The following is a 17908-nucleotide window of genomic DNA, read 5'->3' as shown; positions in this document are numbered from 1 at the left end:
CTAATATCTACGAGACACTTCAGGTGTATTTTCTTATGATGGACTGCAAGGAAACTTGGTGTTCCATGTGCCAGTAACACTACATGGGTCTAAACAAACGAATAAGTACTATGTAAAGTCAGTAATATAACATAATTGAACAATGACGGCTTGTAACACATAGTACTTACATCTGTGAACTAGGTTAAAACAACAAGTGACCAAGTGCTGGGACAAGACAAACCCAACATGTTGAAGAACAGCACTTAGGTCAAAAGGGTCACCGTCAATTATCCACGCATTCCTCAACTCTTAACAGAGATGTCATGTTGTAAGGGAAAGGTCGGCTAGAAAGAACTGACATCATTGCGAGAAATACAAATCGCCAAAGGTGACAGGTGGCTGTCATCGGACAGTCGCAGAAATCATAACCTTGGACTCTGTAAAATACCTCTGACTTAACTCGCGACTGCAAAACTTTACTTTCTATTTTCATGAGATTGAAACAAACGTTCACCAAGGCGGGAGTCGGCCCTTAGATGACCCTTGGTGAGTTAAAATGTTCCGTAAATTGGAAGGAACAACTGTTACAGTGGCCAGGGTTTGGTGAGTGACGAATGCAATTATCGGCGTGACTTCCTGTGGTTTCCAGGTTTCCAAGACCTACCCACATACCAAATATCACTTCAATCCATTCAGCCGGTCTTCAATTTGCTGGTTTCTACATACATACATACATACATACATACATACATACATACAAACGCTACCCAAAACATAACCAGCTCTCCGAAAGTAATTATGACAACACAAAATAGAACAGTAACCTCATACCTGTACAAATTGTCCTGATTATGCAAAGACATTCATTCACATCGCCAAAACATTTGCTGCATTATGTACACCGACAGAATAGACTAATCTACTCACAATGTTCATAATCCAACCAACCACTACATGATGTGACTAGATAACATATGGACTTATACACATTAATCATTCAAAAAGAACTATCTTCCATAGAAATTGTTTATTTGGCGAAGATATGTGTTCGAGGAACTCTAGTTTGCAATAAATTTGCCATAAACATATTTAATATTATTACTGTATCCAGATAAGTCTGTAAAAGAATAATAGGATTAGGAACACGAATGACTCAGCTGGAAGAGAGGCAGCTTTTCGTGTCGGTTGTATGAAGGGCACGGCTTGTAGCTTGTGTAAACCTCAACCGGATCAAGAATGTGGGGACAGGGGGTGTTGTACGGCTGTGTTACACAGTAACCGTTAAACGCCGCATGCCTACTGGTCGATTGAACAATAGACGTACAGTACAGACACACGTGTACAGACATTACTGAAATCCTGAGACAGATCAAGTCTCTGATCGTCGGAAATCTGAAGTCATGTCTGACTAGAAAACGATATCTTTACTTTACCCGACTTATGCTGACTCCGTGCCCTCTCGTACCCTATTACACAGTGCCTGAATGTTTTCCGTTTTGCACCGGCCTTTTCCTGTCGTCAGTCCCATGTCTAAGAGAGCATATAAGTACGTTTTAGAACCCGCAACCCAGCCGAGTTAGTGTACGTGTAATCACACGTTGCGTAAGTGTGTGTATGTATGTATGTATGTATGTATGTTTGTGTGCGTGCGCGTGCGTGTGTGTGGGTGTTCGTGCGTGCGTTCGAGGTAGTGTGAGGTAGTTTGACAATGGGATGCACTTTTTTTGCAAGCTTCATGAATTCTACGTTTACGTTTCATACAATGTAGGATCATGTAGGGACTCTTGATATCTGCATCGCCAACTTAAATCGCCAGGTGTCTTCATTCCACGGACTCGGTGCAGATGAATATAGCACAAGTCATTTCGGTCTATCGCAAATTAATCTTTGTTGCTTTAACAGCCATCCTTCTGTTTACAGGATCTGTTTTCACGGGTGACAGCCTTCGTTTGTTATTCCGGGTAAAGAGTCCCCCTAAGTAAAAATGTAATCTTCAGTGATCTAGGGGAAACACGACATTCCGTTAAGGATGTCTTTCTTTCTGATCAACGCTTTCTCGTTTGCTGGTAGGGCATAAATAGAGAAATAAAGAATTGGGAAACTGAGAATATCAGTAATATTTCATAACTGTTACATGTCTGTAATGATTACGGAAGAGAGACCTCCCGGAACTTGATGCATTAAAACTCAACACGCCCTGTCACATATAGCCTCTGACATCATGACAAACACACTCACACACACACACACACTAGACACATTGTTTAACAACTACAGGTATGCCCCAGACCCGCCCATATAGGGTTCGGCACAGTCGTCTTTTCTCCGCCACTAATGTGCTGTGAAATATAGGTAACCGTGGTCTCTGGCAACTGTCATGCCATAGTTTTGTAAACTTTATCTATCTATCTAACGATATTTATTTCCTCTTGATGAATCCTGCGTGGCCTCTTCAGTTTACGTTTGAACATACGAGTTAACAATTCTCTTACGAGATGGTGGGCTATAGAAGTCTGCATGTGACAATAGTAAAAGTAGCCAAGATTTTTACCAAACCTCTCAAAGATATTTCAAGAGAACCTTTTCAGACAGACACTCTTTGATTCTGCGTAAATATGGAGACACGAAGACTTAACGTCAGTCTCAGAGAGACACTGATTGTCTAAAAGTGCATTGTGGATATGCTCGTGACGTGTGCTCTTATTTTCGGGCGTCTTCCTTGTCTCGGGATAATTATCCAGCGGAATGCGATCACACCCTTGAGGCATTCTAAGTATAATACGCATGCGCACACGTGCTCATCCCCACAACCACTCTGAGGTGACTCGATCAGTCATCGCGCCATATCGCCGGCATTTCTGCACAGCGAGCAGTGCAGGAACAGGTAGGTCAGGATTTATGTTGTACAAATGTACTTGTTTTTCTGTTGACCCTTTTCAGCTGTCCAGGCAGACAGACAATATGGAGTATTTACAGCATTTGTGCAACGCTATTGATTAATACAGAAACACCGGCGTTTATACTGTGTTGCGAAAAGTACCCGACTAGTTACTTTATTGACACAACACAACACAGCACAGCACGTTACGTTACAAAAGGTTTGGTCGGGGTAGATTCAGAGTATAACATTCAGTTGGTGCAATGTAGTCTCGTATGTATCACATGGACGTATTTACCTAAGCGTTGTTAAAAGTATGGCCCTTCTCAGAAACCACAAAGGGTATAATTTCAATGGTCTAAGGTATAATTCCAATGGCCTAAGGTATAATTCCAATGGCCTAAGGTAAAGCCGAACAGTTTACAGAGTTGGGTGCTTACAAAATGGATGCTATTACTACCACTTGTCTTCGGCTAATGCCTTCCGGATATCTATATCTCGTGTTTCTGTGTCTACCAAAACAATGCCTATTCACCACAATGAAGTGGTTATCCGGCAATACCTCAGGAAAACGGCTGCGGAATTTCTTGTTCGATACTGATCCACGGTGTTGGTTCAACGAACGACGATCTCTACACTCAATTATCACGTTCAAACTATGCTAAATATGAAGTAGACTGAGACAGTAGTTGTTCGACAAGAATGATTACCTCGACTTTTGACCCATGTAGGGATAAACATCGCGACGAATACGTCAAATAATTGGAGGTGAATCCCAAGGGGATCGTCCTGTCAGTCCTACCTGTTCCTTGACAAAATATTTGTAATTTGTTTGAACGTGAAATATTGTTTCGAACACATTTCCTTCTCGAGTAAGAAAGTTTCGTTACGGAGTTTGAAAGTGTGTGATACACAAGAAGGCGAGAAGTCCTACATATGAAGGTGATAGATTCTTCATAAGAAGGTGATAATTCTAAAGACTTTAAATGACCGGGGAGAGTGACCAGTTGGCACATGAGCAGACCCGCGGCCGACCTTTTTTTATAACTTTGTCTGAGGTCAGTTCGTAACATTATTTCATGTTTCTGACTGATAGAAGAGCCTGATGTTCTTCTTCTTAAAACTTTCATACAGTTTTATTTACGTAACGCGTAGCCCCCTCGCGTGTAGCCTTACGCATTGTCACGTGGTGAACTTGTATCATTGTCTTCTGCAAGTTACCTTACAGCTGTTACCAACACCATTCAGCCACCATTTTCTGACTTTGAAAATAACACACCATACTAGCATATACCGTTATGTTATGGTACCCCGGTTTTGGAGCAAATACTTAGGTGTGTTTGTTCACGATCCTTGAAGGGGGCAGCTCATTCCTACAAACGGAAATAGGGAACTTCCCATTCTACAGTATTTCTTCAGTTTTGTCATATTTGCCGTTTTCTAGTATGCCGTGAGTTGACTGTTTTTGCGCGATGCTCTGCTTACACAAAACAAGGGCGTGTATGTTCAACGGTAAACATGTATGAGTCAGTTTGTGTATTGATTCTTGTTGCTTTGTGGCAAAAAAAATGTCAGCGTAATTTGAAATTGCATTTTACTTTGGGATGTCCCGATGGCTTTGCTGTCACGCTACACTAGTAAATTTCAAGTTTGCACATTCTTTTTTTGGCGACAACACGTCACGGAGGGTAGCCTCTGAACCGCGGCATGTTTCCCACCACGCATGGCACATCATGTGTTGTAACGTTATAAATAACAGCTTACTGATGACTTTACGCCCGTACCGTCGGTAGGTTATCTCCTTCACTTTTGTTTTTCTACACACACCAAGGAGGTTAAAAAAAGCCTCCTTGCACACACGCAGACTTTGAATGATGTACAATCCACACGTTGGGTGATATGTTGCAAGCAATTGAATGGTGCACAGTGTGCCCATGGTGAACAAATTCGTAGGAATCTGAAGAAAAAGAGAAAATCAACGAGTTACATGATACACCGAATCAGGTGTTGAATTCTTAATCTTAAACTAGCTCGTCGTTCATACACACCGTGACTCCCACTACTGGTTGTTAGAACCTTGTTGTCAGGATTGTGGAATGTCTTATGAATGGCGGTCCAACGATCTGTATCATGCCAGCAATGCGTCGGACAAACAGGCTATCATGTGTACCTAACGTAACTTTGTTTTGGGAGAGACGTGAGAACTTGTGGGACGATCCATCCCAAATGACCCCGAACTACAGGAAGGTCAGGTCTCCTTTGTTGAAACTCTTAAGCCTGTCACATTGTGTCACCTTCGGCAGGATTTCAAAATGGCCAGAGAGTCCAGCGTATATCTGACCTGAAAATCTACGATGTTACCCCAACATCGTAGTTCGGTGAACCCAACTTGGCGGTGCTGTAATACACCGTATGTCTCTACTACAACTACTTCTACTACTACGGCTCGGTGACCTGTGAACATAGACAATCTCTTAAAATGATTGAGTGATAAGAGGACACCGACCCTGTCGTCGGGCCGAAAATGTAGCCCTGAGGTCGTGCACTCTCCAGGCGAGATTCTTGCTGTGTGACATCGGCTTTGCGTTTGCAGTGCAAAGAAATAAATAAATTTAATGTGGACAAAAGCTTGAAATTGTGACATTGTGCTGTGTTGTAGACATTGTGCAGTGTTGTAGAAATAGTACACACCCCTTCCGTATGCCCTTACGCTGTGCCAGTCGGTGGGCGTGTCATGTCAAAACCCACTCCGGTCTAACCTCTCACACCTCGTCTGGGTATGTCACGTGACCGCCCATCCCCTCGAGCGATGAAAAACTTGTCTGACCTTCCTTTTTAGAGAACAAGTGGGGTGTGAAAAGATCAGTAAATCAACCACAGGCGACGTGCTAAATTATAGGCAGCCTCATCTCAGTAATAGCTCTCAATTCTTAGATTTCACCACTGTCTAGTATAGTCAAAAACACTGATTTTATGATCCAAACTTTGACACCGATCTTCTAATAGGTAACGAGTGCAAAGTATCAAGTAAAGGCACATCGTAACAAACCAGACAAGTAACAAGATGGACCATACTCAAACTTGAAAATAAAACGTTACGTTCTCCAAGGCCTGACTTGCCACATGCTTCCCACATTAGTCGGGTAGAGTTAGTCAAAGAAACCGAAACACTCCCTCCCACTCCTCAGTAGTTCCGCCTTCTTACGTCACGCCTATATTTGAAAGTTCCTCTTGTAAGAATCTTGGCAAACCCCGCAGTTTCACACACGACATCATTTAACTTTCCACCCTGGCCCATCTGAAGCTACATGATTTCTGTCTATACAGGCGTCAACATCAGACACGTCTCTAGAGCTGTTAGCAGCCGATCTGAAGTACCATGGCAGACAAGAAAGGTAAGTTTTTTTCTGCAGCATATCTATGTGCAGCCTATTGTACGAGCGTCTTGCGCGCACGGCGTAGAATTCAATACGCACCGTGTGGACCTTTTGGGGGCTGCCGAGATCTCCAGAATAGTTGATTCTGCGATTCGGTTGGGACTCTTAACTTGTCAAATGCATACTGTATCAGACCAGCTGGAACGTTTAAACGAGTAAGTGTTGTCACATCATGCAGAATGATTTGATTATTAAGCTTAAGGTTCCTTAATTGTCCGTTCTTTGCACACTTCCGTATTTCAGTAAGTACTTGACTAAGCAAGCCGTGGAGTATGACATCACAAAGTTTTATTGCCGGAGTGAGTGCTATACTTACCCTGTAAATATGTACTCATGTACATTGTAAATTGACCAAAAAGCAGGCAAGCAAATGGATACTATGATTTTGGGCGGTCAAACGTTTCCGTAAATTCATCCGGGTAAAATTGACTGTTATGAGATCACTGTTATGAGGCAGACGTTCCACGATAGTGCCTATGGTGCCAGAAACCTCAGTTTCGACATGACCCCTGGAATTTTTAGCACGACATTTCGAATTCCTCCGTGTATGCCCCACACTGTCTCCTACAACAATGACTCCTTTTCTCCTAAAGATAATACAACATCATAGACACATATGGATAACAGATCTCTCAATGTAACGTCTCGAATGAGAGCATCGTCTTATGTCGAGCCTTGACCGAACGACGTCTCCCTAACTGTGAAGTGTACTTTCAAAGTGACTGGTGTTTGCATGTAAGATTCCGTACTGTCTGGAAATGGGGGTGCTTCAAGTTGTACTGCAAGTGCAATGACGCACAGATCATTAGTATTGTTTGCGATACCGTATATATCACACTAAATATTAGGTAAGTAAGTAAATATTACGTTTACGTTTATCACACACTCGTTAAGTCATGTCGATTTTATTTCCTTTTCAAAGAATACTTCGTGAAGACCTTCACGTCGTCTAAGAAGGGTGCGGGGACGGACGCGAACGTCTTCATCACACTTACCGGCGAGAAGGGCACCACCAGCGAGGTTCAGCTCAAGGCCGAGGGGAAACAGGACCCATTTGAACGGGGAAAGTGAGTTAACAGAACATGTGATAGAGAAATCGGCTGTGCGGTAAGGTGAGGAAAGTAGAACCAACCCGCCAAAATTCGAGTAGTCAATGAGCAGCTGAAACAAAAGGTTTTCTGTATGATGGTAGCTTTTGTGAATCAAGTCTTTGTCCATGTCCTTATCTGTATTTCCCTGTTGTTATTCCACACTAGATCTTTGACTTTATTTCCGTCCGTATCTACGCTTACAAGTGGCAGTCTGTTTGGTGGCAATAAAAGTTCTTCTTTGATAAAAATTCAAAATGATATTGTTTTTAAAGTCGAAATTATCATGGCCAAGAGCGACTTCTCGTGATCGAAGTCTCGTGAGATTTCCTGTGTATTCTCGTTCCCAGGATGGATATATTCCGGATCTGGGTGGACAAGGACCCGGGAACCCTGACGAAGATCCGGATCCGGCATGACAACAAGGGGATGTTTCCCGGATGGCGGCTTGACAAGGTGATTTTGTACGGCTCTGCCCACTAACCAGCCTGGCCACCATCCTATTTCTACCGGGAGCTCCATTCTGCAATTGTACCACGTACTCGTAATTATATGATCTTAAATCAAGCCTTAACAGTGAGTGATGTAGATGTGTGAAAGAGATATAGAAGGAGGATCAACTGTGAGGAAACTTTCTGACTATCTTATTTTGTTCCACCCACCAGGTGAGTGTGATAGAAGAGGGGACCGGAGTGACCAGCGTCTTCCCGTGTTTCCAGTGTTTGTCCAAACTTTGCGGCGGCATCGACCTGGAGCTGCCGGTCAGCAAGGACACGAAAGGTCGGTTTGTCTCCGAGTTGTAGTGTGCAACGCAAAGTTATAGATACGTTGATACTATAGATACGTTGAGGTCTGGATCAAGTTCTACATATTTTTGTTGTAGTCTTCAGGAACATTGAGTTAGGAGAAGCGTTCAAATTGGACAAGGACCACCTGTTACATACGTAAATGAATGAATGAAGACCTTTATTGTACACGCATACCCACTGGGTTCCGAACAGGTCGCAACAAAAGAACGGTACCGCACACTTGAAACCAAGCGACAACAATCCTATCATCTTCCGCGCAGCGGATCGAGCCAATCAGCACTGTTCAACGGTTAACATGATGTACCGTCGTTAGTTCAATGCCTACCATAGTGATCACATCGCCAGAAAGGCACATTGCCTGCAATGAGTGCATGCTAATCTCCAAGCGCATTTTCTACTTTGGGGAAGTAAAACGTAGCTGTCTGTTGATGTCAAAAGCGAACTTTAGGAATGAGGGTTGTGACAGCCTGAAATCGGTGCAGTCTTTCAACGTCTGTTTTCCATAATTCAATTTTCCCATCATTACTTCCCCCCAGCCCAACAGTTGAGAATCAACAAAGTTGACTTCCTGCGGGAGCAGAACGCGCCTCTGCACCACACGGATGAGTACGACTCGCCGCTCGTGGTGGTCCGCAGGGGAGCGCCCTTCCTGCTCAAGCTCGGCTTCGATCACGGCTTCGATCGTCTGAAGGACAACATCGTCTTGGAGTTCCGCACAGGTGATTGTCCAAGAAGGTTCTGCTGCGTTCGTGATATTGTGGATGTCTCTTTATGAAGGAGCGTACGCTCGCATTCTGTCTTTCAATGGCTAGCGCTGTTAGCATGGTGCCAACTCTGCATTTCTGGCGCAGTGAACCGTAAAAAGAAACTCTTCTCTATTGAAGAGACTTTCCCTCCAATTCCCTCTTGTCAGCTCTCTTGTCAAGTTATACATACGTTACGGCGCGTGCGGTCACGATGGTAGTAGTTCGTTGTACGATTTACCAGACTTAAACCACAGACGAGGATCTAAGACAGCCTTTTCCGTAACAAGACATTTGCAATTTTCAGGACACATTCACCACTATATCAAAAGAATGCCACATCTGTTTGAGATTGTGCGACGATCGCACGACCAATGTGGCCGTAGATACATTTTATATGGATTGTTAGCTCTGCCGGGCGATCGACCATACCTATATCTATTTTTTCACCATTTTATTTGCATACTTATAGGCAACACGGACAAACCCTTCGCCAACAAGGGCACGGAGGTGATCGTGCGGGTCGGGGACGGGCCGGGTGATCACGGATGGGAGGCCGAGCTGTCTTCCGTGAAGGAAGGGGAACCCTGGGCGGTGGTGTCCGTCACTCCCCCCGCGCAGTGCCCCGTGGCCAAGTGGCGCATGTCCGTGGAGACCATCTCGGAGGGACTGTCGTATGAGACCCGTTACGACAGCGAGCTGGTCATTCTCTTCAACCCTTGGTGTGAAGGTACTGATAACTCACAAACATTAGCAGTTCGGAGAAGAAAGAAAGAAAGAACAAAACAGAAGAGAACAGATAAAACATTAATCAATGGGAATTGAAAGAAACCTCACCTGTTTATTCAAACAGAGTAAGTCGAATGCCTACAACATAATCAAATTCTCGCTGGCAATAACATAGTAAGGACTTTTTTTTACCATTTACTAGTATACGATAAAAACATCTTGAGACGTATTCACATACATGTACATTGGACATTTAGGACGATTTTCATTTAAGATATATATCGTTATATAAGCGCATTACATGTATAAAAATATGAACCGCCGACCTTTACCGTCACAAGACAGGCAAAACTGTAGCAAGAATCTCCGCAAATTGTTGCCGTGAACAAAGCTGTTGTATTCCGTATGTAACAGGACCTTTTGTAAAAAAAATCCCCACATCATTCATGGCTTGCGTGCATTTGCTCTTACCAGATGACGAGGTTTATCTTGAGGGTGACGACAAGCGCGGTGAGTACGTTCTGCGGGAGTTTGGAAAGGTGTACCAGTCCTGGAAAGTGGACAGGAACACCTGGATGAAGGTCTTCAACGGAAAACCCTGGAACTATGGACAGGTGAGAAACATTGTCATCAGGTGATGGTTTGTCGTTGTTCTAGTAAACTTTGGACAAGACGACATATCTGTATATATTCTGGCACGGGGAAAAGGCATAACGATATGTTCTGCGTTAGTAGTAGTTCCACATTGTTATCCCGTCGTTTTATTTATGATGCGATATCGATGTGTTATGATCATCTAGATGCCGTAGTGCGTGAGTATTGTGGATTCATCTCTCTCTCTCTCTCTCTCTGCGTGCGTTTGAATGAATGAATGAATGAATGAATGAATGAATGGTTTCTTTATTTGATCATTGTGTCTGACTGTGACTGTGTGACTGTGTGTGTGTGTGTGTATTGTGTATACACGGGTACATGTGTATACGTGTGTGTGTATGTATGGCCACACCAACATAACCAATACAACTTATATTATCCCCCCAGTTTGAGCCCGAGATCCTGGAAGCGTGTCTGGGTCTGCTGGACCGCTCCGGCGTGTCCGTCATGTCCCGCGGGAGCCCGGTCGCCGTCACCAGAGTGGTGTCACAAATGGTAAGAAGCAAGCAAGCAAACAAACAAACAAACAAACAAACAAACAAACAAATAAAACAATTCATCCATTGGTAAATCAATCGAAAGAAAACTATGCAGATATTTAACCATGTAACCACCGTCATTTCTTTCGAATGACTCGAACGTGTCTTTACGTGCATGTTCGTTTTTCATGGTTTTCATCAGTATATTATGATACCTTCGATGTACGATCCTCATCTCATCTCACCTACATGTATCCCTGTCTCAATGTATGATACCTTTGAAATTGGAACCCGGAGGACAACAGGTTACCGCCATGATGTATAATCAATGTTGTATAACGTCAATGAGACTTGGACATTTAGGTAGTGAGATACAAAAGTTTGTCAAGCAACGTAACAAAAGTTATCCTGTTGCTTGAGTAACTTTTGTATTGAGTACAATGTTGTTGCATCTAGTGGAGTTGCTGACGCTTCTTGCATCTGTCGCAGGTGAACAGCCAGGACGACAACGGCGTGCTGGAGGGGAACTGGAGCGGGGACTACTCCGGAGGGGTGGCGCCCTGGATCTGGAACGGCAGCGTGCGGATCCTGCAGCAGTACCACAGGACCAAACAGCCCGTCAGCTACGGGCAGTGCTGGGTCTTCTCCGCCGTCACTACCACAGGTACGGAGTTTACAGTAATCTCCAAGCAGATCCTACGGGAGCATAAGATAGTATCAGAAACTGGAAAAGTAGTATAGCCGGCCTAACAGTACGCATTGGCAACCTCATAGTAGCCTTTGACCAGTACGTTCTGCCGCAGATCCTACGGTAGGCAATGCATACCCCTATACCGGCTACACACCTTTGCCAGCTTTTGATACTATCTTAAGCTTCCGCGGGATCTGCTTGGAGATTCATACTTGGAAATATACGTATCTGACAAAACAGATTTATTTGCGCGTTTTGTTTTGTTGATGATTTATAATTCTGAACTTTCTTGATTCCCCAGTTCTCCGCTGTCTCGGCATTCCCTCTCGCAGCGTGACCAATTTCTCCAGTGCGCATGACACGGACGGCAGCCTGACCATCGACAAGGTTGTTGACGAGTACGGCAACCTGCTGGAGGACAGCGACTCCGTCTGGTCAGTCCCTGTCCATGCAAAGTGCTTTATACACAGAACCTTTCCTTCACCTAGCCTTTCTCAGGGCAATACTGACTAGTTCTACTTTTTACTACTGCAATACTACTGCTACTACTACTGCAATACTACTACTGCTGCTGTAGTGTAAAGAATACGGTCCCAAACGTGACAGTTTATATTTCCCTCATCAACTGTCAGTTTGGAACCGCATTTTTGTTACCAATTGATGGTGAAACTATTCAAGGGATTGCATGTTTTATTAGGAGTTTAATTGTTGTTGTATTGCCACAATGCGGAGCTTCTTTCTCCCTTTTCTATTCAGGCTGTCGCAAGCAGAGGAGAGGGATTCCTCTTTTTAACCCTTTTGTCGTATTTCTCTGGGTAGACAGTGGCCAATGCATTGAATGTACGGGACGTTAAAGTGTAACCTATACAACTAGTAGGGAATATTGTTGACATTTTGAGAGCTACTACGGCTCCACAAACTACCAGCAACTTCAAAGAGAGCCATCCTTTCCAAACAAATTCGATTTTACATACAACAATATCATCATACTATGTCCCTTGTGAGTCATCAAAATTAGTCAGGACGCTTTATACTTGCAGCTATACCACTTCAACGCAAGAATAACACAGCATTTTTTATATTCCTCTTTTCTTGTAGGAACTTCCACGTGTGGAACGAGGCGTGGATGGCGCGGACGGACCTGCCGAAGGGGTACGGAGGGTGGCAGGCCCTGGACGCCACTCCGCAGGAGAAGAGCAGTGGTGGGTGGTCTTTCTTTCTTATGACCCATAGCAGGACATACAAACATAAACAAATATACTAAACATCAAACAAATCATAGACATGTTGAAGAGCGTATTCTAAAATTACAATCGGAGTTTAGAATGCACTTTATTTATAACCCTGTTGATGGTGCTATACAATCTGAAGGATTACGTTCTAGCTGTCTTACCTATGGGATAAGATGCTTTGGCTCATTATGTCAAAGTTCACCGGCTCTGAAACAGAAAGTTACGTCTACATATGTGTGTATACAAATGTAGTTGTAGAGGACCTTACAGAAGTCGCTTTTTTTCGATGTGTAAAATGATTGCATGAGTGTGGTCTAGACAGGAACAGTTTGTTGGGGGCCTTCACCTCTAACGTTGCATTTGCCTCTGGTGTACTCTCGTCGCTGATTGTCTCACCAAATGCCAAAATAAGTTCGTGATTTTGATGGAAACAAAATACAGTGATATTCCATGAAATTGGATAGAAAGCTCTCACGATTGCACACAACAATTGAACATTCACGAATTCATTCAGTTATCATGACATCGTTCCTTTTAACTCAAATGTCCCCCATTTTTTTTTTTTTTATGTCGACCCAGGCATATTCTGCTGCGGTCCCGCCTCGGTTAATGCCATCAAACACGGCGAGGTTCAGTACAACTTTGACGCTCGCTTCATCTTTGCCGAGGTCAACGCGGACAAGGTATTTTCTTTCTCTGATAGATTGTGCTGATCTAGTTTCAAAGACTATGCCCTGCCTGTGAAAATTCCCCGTCATTAACAACAAAAACGTATACGTGTGTTAGTCCAAAGGCTCAAACTTTGACAAGCAGCCGGTTTTATTGATTTTTTTGGATGCGATAGGCTAGGATAAGGCTAAGCCTTGAAAGATCGTGGCAACATGAAATGCATTTTCAGGGCTGTAGAACGTACCGGTATGTAGACCTGGAAAATGTTTCAATCGTAAAGTTTATCTTTGAGTTTATCCGTTTGATGTTTGATCCATTCATTTGTCGGATTGGTTGGCAGGTCCACTGGTGCCAGCAGAGGGACGGGTCATGTTACGTTGCCGGCATGGAGAAGGGAACAATCGGGAGGTTCATCAGCACCAAGGTAAGGCCATGTTGAGTTGATTATATGACATCCGCGCGCACACCAATTTTCGACAGTTTCCAAATTAAAAAAAAAAAGATTTTTTAACCATGCATTTGTTGAATCACACAAAACAGCTGCAAAATGAGCAAATATATATCGCATAGTACTTGTATATGTATACAGATGCCATAGAATGTTAACAAACATTGACCTTGACAAACATTTTTTAGAAACGATATGGATCATACTGCCCGACGTGTATTTATAGTCACTGTTGCCTCCATGTCGAGGTACTGTGATGTTAAAGATTTGTTTGATTGAACGTTTCATTGAAAGGCTGTGGGAATCAACGACCGAGAGGACATCACGGAGAACTACAAGTTCCCGGAGGGTTCTGAGGAGGAACGCGTGGCGGTGCAGAGAGCGGCTCAGTACGGCTCCCGTCGCAGCACGGGCCAGAACCCGTACCAGTCCGCCACCAGCGACGTCGAGTTCTCCCTGAAGGACGACGGCTCCGTCCCGGTAAATATATCGTGAAGTAGACAGCAATTATATCTACTGATGGCGTAACAACAAAGTCTTAGCCAGACTTCCCAGATGACATCAACGAATTCTAAAAGTAGAGTTCTCAAGAAATAAACGGACCAAACAAATGTTCAAATAGCTTAGTATCAGTTTCCCACTTATATATCAGTTGTTCCTACTACGACTTTTCATTTTTTAAAGCGATGACAAACGTTCCAACATGTACAAATTGAACCGATACCCCTATTGTCACAACAATGCCATGAACCAAATTGGTCTTGAATACAGACGGCGGGATGATGTAATGATATTATGGGAAACATATACATATCTTGTAACAGACATCTGAGAGTCGTCGCAGTACAGGTACATATTCTACACCCACATCTTATCACAGATTAACGAGGATGCCGATTGTACGATCACGTTGAAGAACACTTCCAGTGAAATCCGCAACGTGACGCTGCTGTACGTTGCCAACATCGTGAAGTACACCGGAGTCCAGCACCGGAAACTGCGTAAGGAGAAGATCGAGGTGGAACTGAAGCCTAAGTCGAGTAAGTACTGAAGTGTGGCGTTAAAATGATCTTTTTTTCGGTTTCGTTTGTTTGTACGTTTGTGTGTGTGTGTGTTTGTGTGTGTATGTGCGTGCGCGCGCGCGCGTGTGTGTGTGTTTGAAGACACCGATTATGGTCTCTGGCGGCATTCTTTGGTACTGCAGAATACCCAAATCATATACATGTGCATCATTATTTTAGCGATGGTGAAGCGTATTCACAGCGATGTCCACTACTGGTACAGATACAGATACAGGCACACCAGATGTTCAGGTGTAATAAATGTACATTAACAGGTACACTGTACTAAACTACACAACCTTAATGTTCCTCCCACCCCAGCTGAGAGCGTGAACGTGGCCGTGAACCCCATGGAGAGCATGGATCACATGGAGGACAAGTGCGCGCTCAAGTTTCTCTTCATGGCGCATGTGCAGGAGACCGGACAGACCTACGCCACCGAGAGGGTCGTGGACATCGACTTCCCGGACCTGGACGTCAAGGTGACGTCACGTCAAAATGGTTCCTCTTATTAGAAATGTCATATATGGTAAACAACAGGTCTTCGTGTTGAAAAGGGTGCTCCGCCACCTTGTAAGATTCATAAGTGATTGGTCTGTAACAGATGGTCTCACTTCAACACTTTGGAGAAAAGACTGTGGAAGGGGGAAATATTTTCATTGGTATAAGTCTTAGGCCCTTGTCATCTTAGTAGACGGTCTAGACAGTTTCCATCAGTTCTGGCTCAGGACAATGTTTCTCTCGGTTCTTGGTTTCTCTGACAGCTCTGACGAGTATCGAGTATAGCTGAATCATACTCCGACAAGTATGGAAGTTCTTTTGTATTGGTAGTTAACATGCATATGGCACAGAGTCGAAACTTTGTGCACACAATTTTAGAATCTATCGAATTCTTGACTTTTCTACTGCAATCTTCCTGAAAATTCAAAATCACATTGACATCAACCACATTGATCACGTGACCTTGTGGACATATGACGTCAGTAGTTGATCACAAGTGCCGGGAAGTTTATACCGCCCGCCGTCTGTCATGAGTGATGATTGATGATGATATTGTAACTGCGCGTTTTTCTGTAGGTTCTGGGAAAGACAGACCTGGGTCAGCAGGTGGCGGCGGCCATCACCTTCACCAACCCGCTGGACCGGGTCCTGACCAACTGCGAGTTTAACATCGAGGGGCCTGGGCTGCAGAAACCTAAAACCGTGTTCTTCCGGTAAGCTTTCCTTAGGTATGGCAAGGGATTGGACATAGTAGAACATGGGAGAGATGAAACGATCATATGAACCCATGATGTTAGTTTCATCTGCAATGATTAACTCCTGATAATGCCACGTCTCTCTTCCTAATGGGGTGCCTATACTGCACGGGCAAAGATTTGGTCATGGATTTTGCAAATGGTTGAGCCTCACTCTTTGCTTTACCGTAGGAACATCCGCCCGGGTGAAACGGTGAAGATTGAGGAGAGGTTCACGCCCAAACGTGCGGGCCTGAAGGAGATCGTGGCAAACTTCAGCAGCAGTGAGCTGTGTGACATCACCGGTGAGGCCGAGGTGCAGGTCGGCCTGGTGCTCCACCGCTAAAGCAGCAGTTCGCCGAGCGATCGCCAGGGAGCTCTCGCTTGCATAGACTGCCAAAGATACAATGTGCAATAGAAGCCGTTTAATTGCACAGCCTATTTGCCAGCGTATTTCGTGCAATTGTCCGGCTGGTGCGATAATGCGAAATTATCCAGCTGGACCGCACTGGTTTGGGATTTGGAGATTCCGTGCAGTTAATTGAAGTATGCTTTAATCCGTTGTGCAATCAACTGGCTTCTACTGTACTGTGTATTCTAGTTAATGTATAACGAACAAGAAAGTAAACAAAACGTCTCAAGGGAGTTGATAAGCTGTGACGCGCCTTATGACTTTGGAAATGGTGAAAGGTTTTTGTTGTGAGAAGTATGAAGGGTGTAGTTTCTGGCGGCTACTTGCCTGGCCTGAATCCATGCATGACGGTTACACCCGGTTACACCATGTACTAGGTAAAACGCATACGGAGTGAGTATATAGCGTTCACGTCTGGATTTCAGGCTAGGTCAGTAGGGTCGGGTGAGATGATGAGGTGCGACTTTCCATGTATCTGTATCTGTATTTATATAGCCGGTATAACCGCCCTTCGGCGTAACACATCAGTTTTGTGGCGATATGACTGTGGCGAACTGGCAATGTGACGAAACAACCTGTAACCGACCATAGAACACCGATACAGAACAGAAAGAGATAACAATAATATCTTATGCAAATACTGCACGAATTCAAATATTTGCTATTTCATGACAAAATTAAATCTCATAACTCAAGCGACATGCCCGAAATTGTTCTTATTGATATAATGTTCTTATTATTGAATGAATGAAGACATTTATTGCACATTTTTGCCCCACTGGGCTAAGTACAGGTCGCATGGTAAGGATCATTACAATGATGATGATATCATATTTTACAGAAGCAATAATGGTCTGATTGCATTAAACCATCAGTGTATCCACGTAAAGGGAAAAGTCCGGGTGCTAATTGAGATCAGTGCTTATGGACTAAACATATACTTAAACGCTTGATGTAAGGTAGAAATATGGATGGCGTAAATTCCCTGATAGCCGTTAAGCCCTTAAAACTCGTGAAAATGGCAGAAAAGCCGCAAAAAACACGGGCGGTCTCTGGAGACCAATTAGCACACCTACCACTGGAGAGATTCCTACACAACGGGTCAGAGGTCATGACTAGAGTGGCACACACAACTGCCAAATCACCGGTCGTGACGTCACAACGAGTCACAGTTCACGTACCGCTGAAGAGCTAAATGCTCTGTGACAGGGGGCTTTGGAACGGGGCTCAATTATTTCACTTTACATGAAATTACCTGCCACCAAGGGACGTCAATACGCTTAGAAGAGGAAATCACTAATAGTGGTAAATCACTGCCCGGATTGTAACTTGACAGGGGAACATTCGTTATGTATACGTAC

General features: G+C 43.9%; 1 protein-coding gene across 1 annotated transcript; it reads left to right on the top strand.

Moving 5' to 3' along the window:
* The first annotated feature begins 2782 nt into the window (after nucleotides 1-2782).
* On the top strand, nucleotides 2783-17246 carry LOC118414239 (coagulation factor XIII A chain-like). The gene is made up of 19 exons (XM_035818140.1): nucleotides 2783-2866; nucleotides 6188-6255; nucleotides 7220-7364; nucleotides 7736-7841; nucleotides 8051-8165; nucleotides 8731-8913; nucleotides 9410-9667; nucleotides 10141-10280; nucleotides 10708-10815; nucleotides 11289-11463; nucleotides 11792-11924; nucleotides 12589-12692; nucleotides 13302-13405; nucleotides 13732-13815; nucleotides 14134-14319; nucleotides 14720-14879; nucleotides 15222-15382; nucleotides 15978-16114; nucleotides 16328-17246. Exons 2-19 carry the CDS (start codon nucleotides 6240-6242, stop codon nucleotides 16479-16481), a joined length of 2469 nt encoding a protein of 822 aa, XP_035674033.1. The 5' UTR covers nucleotides 2783-2866; nucleotides 6188-6239; the 3' UTR covers nucleotides 16482-17246.
* Nucleotides 17247-17908: the final 662 nt, after the last annotated feature.

This window comes from Branchiostoma floridae, chromosome 4 (assembly GCF_000003815.2).
Source record: "Branchiostoma floridae strain S238N-H82 chromosome 4, Bfl_VNyyK, whole genome shotgun sequence".
In the NCBI taxonomy this organism is placed as follows: domain Eukaryota; kingdom Metazoa; phylum Chordata; class Leptocardii; order Amphioxiformes; family Branchiostomatidae; genus Branchiostoma; species Branchiostoma floridae.
The sequence above is the reverse complement of the archived record's forward strand: the minus strand, read 5'-3'. Positions and strand labels throughout refer to the sequence as shown.

Excerpts from the sequence above, each read along its gene's own strand:
- LOC118414239 (XM_035818140.1), top strand. Across the intron at positions 8,166-8,730 it reads GGTCAGCAAGGACACGAAAG|CCCAACAGTTGAGAATCAAC; the intron begins GTCGGTTTGTCT and ends ACTTCCCCCCAG. Across the intron at positions 13,406-13,731 it reads CCGAGGTCAACGCGGACAAG|GTCCACTGGTGCCAGCAGAG; the intron begins GTATTTTCTTTC and ends ATTGGTTGGCAG.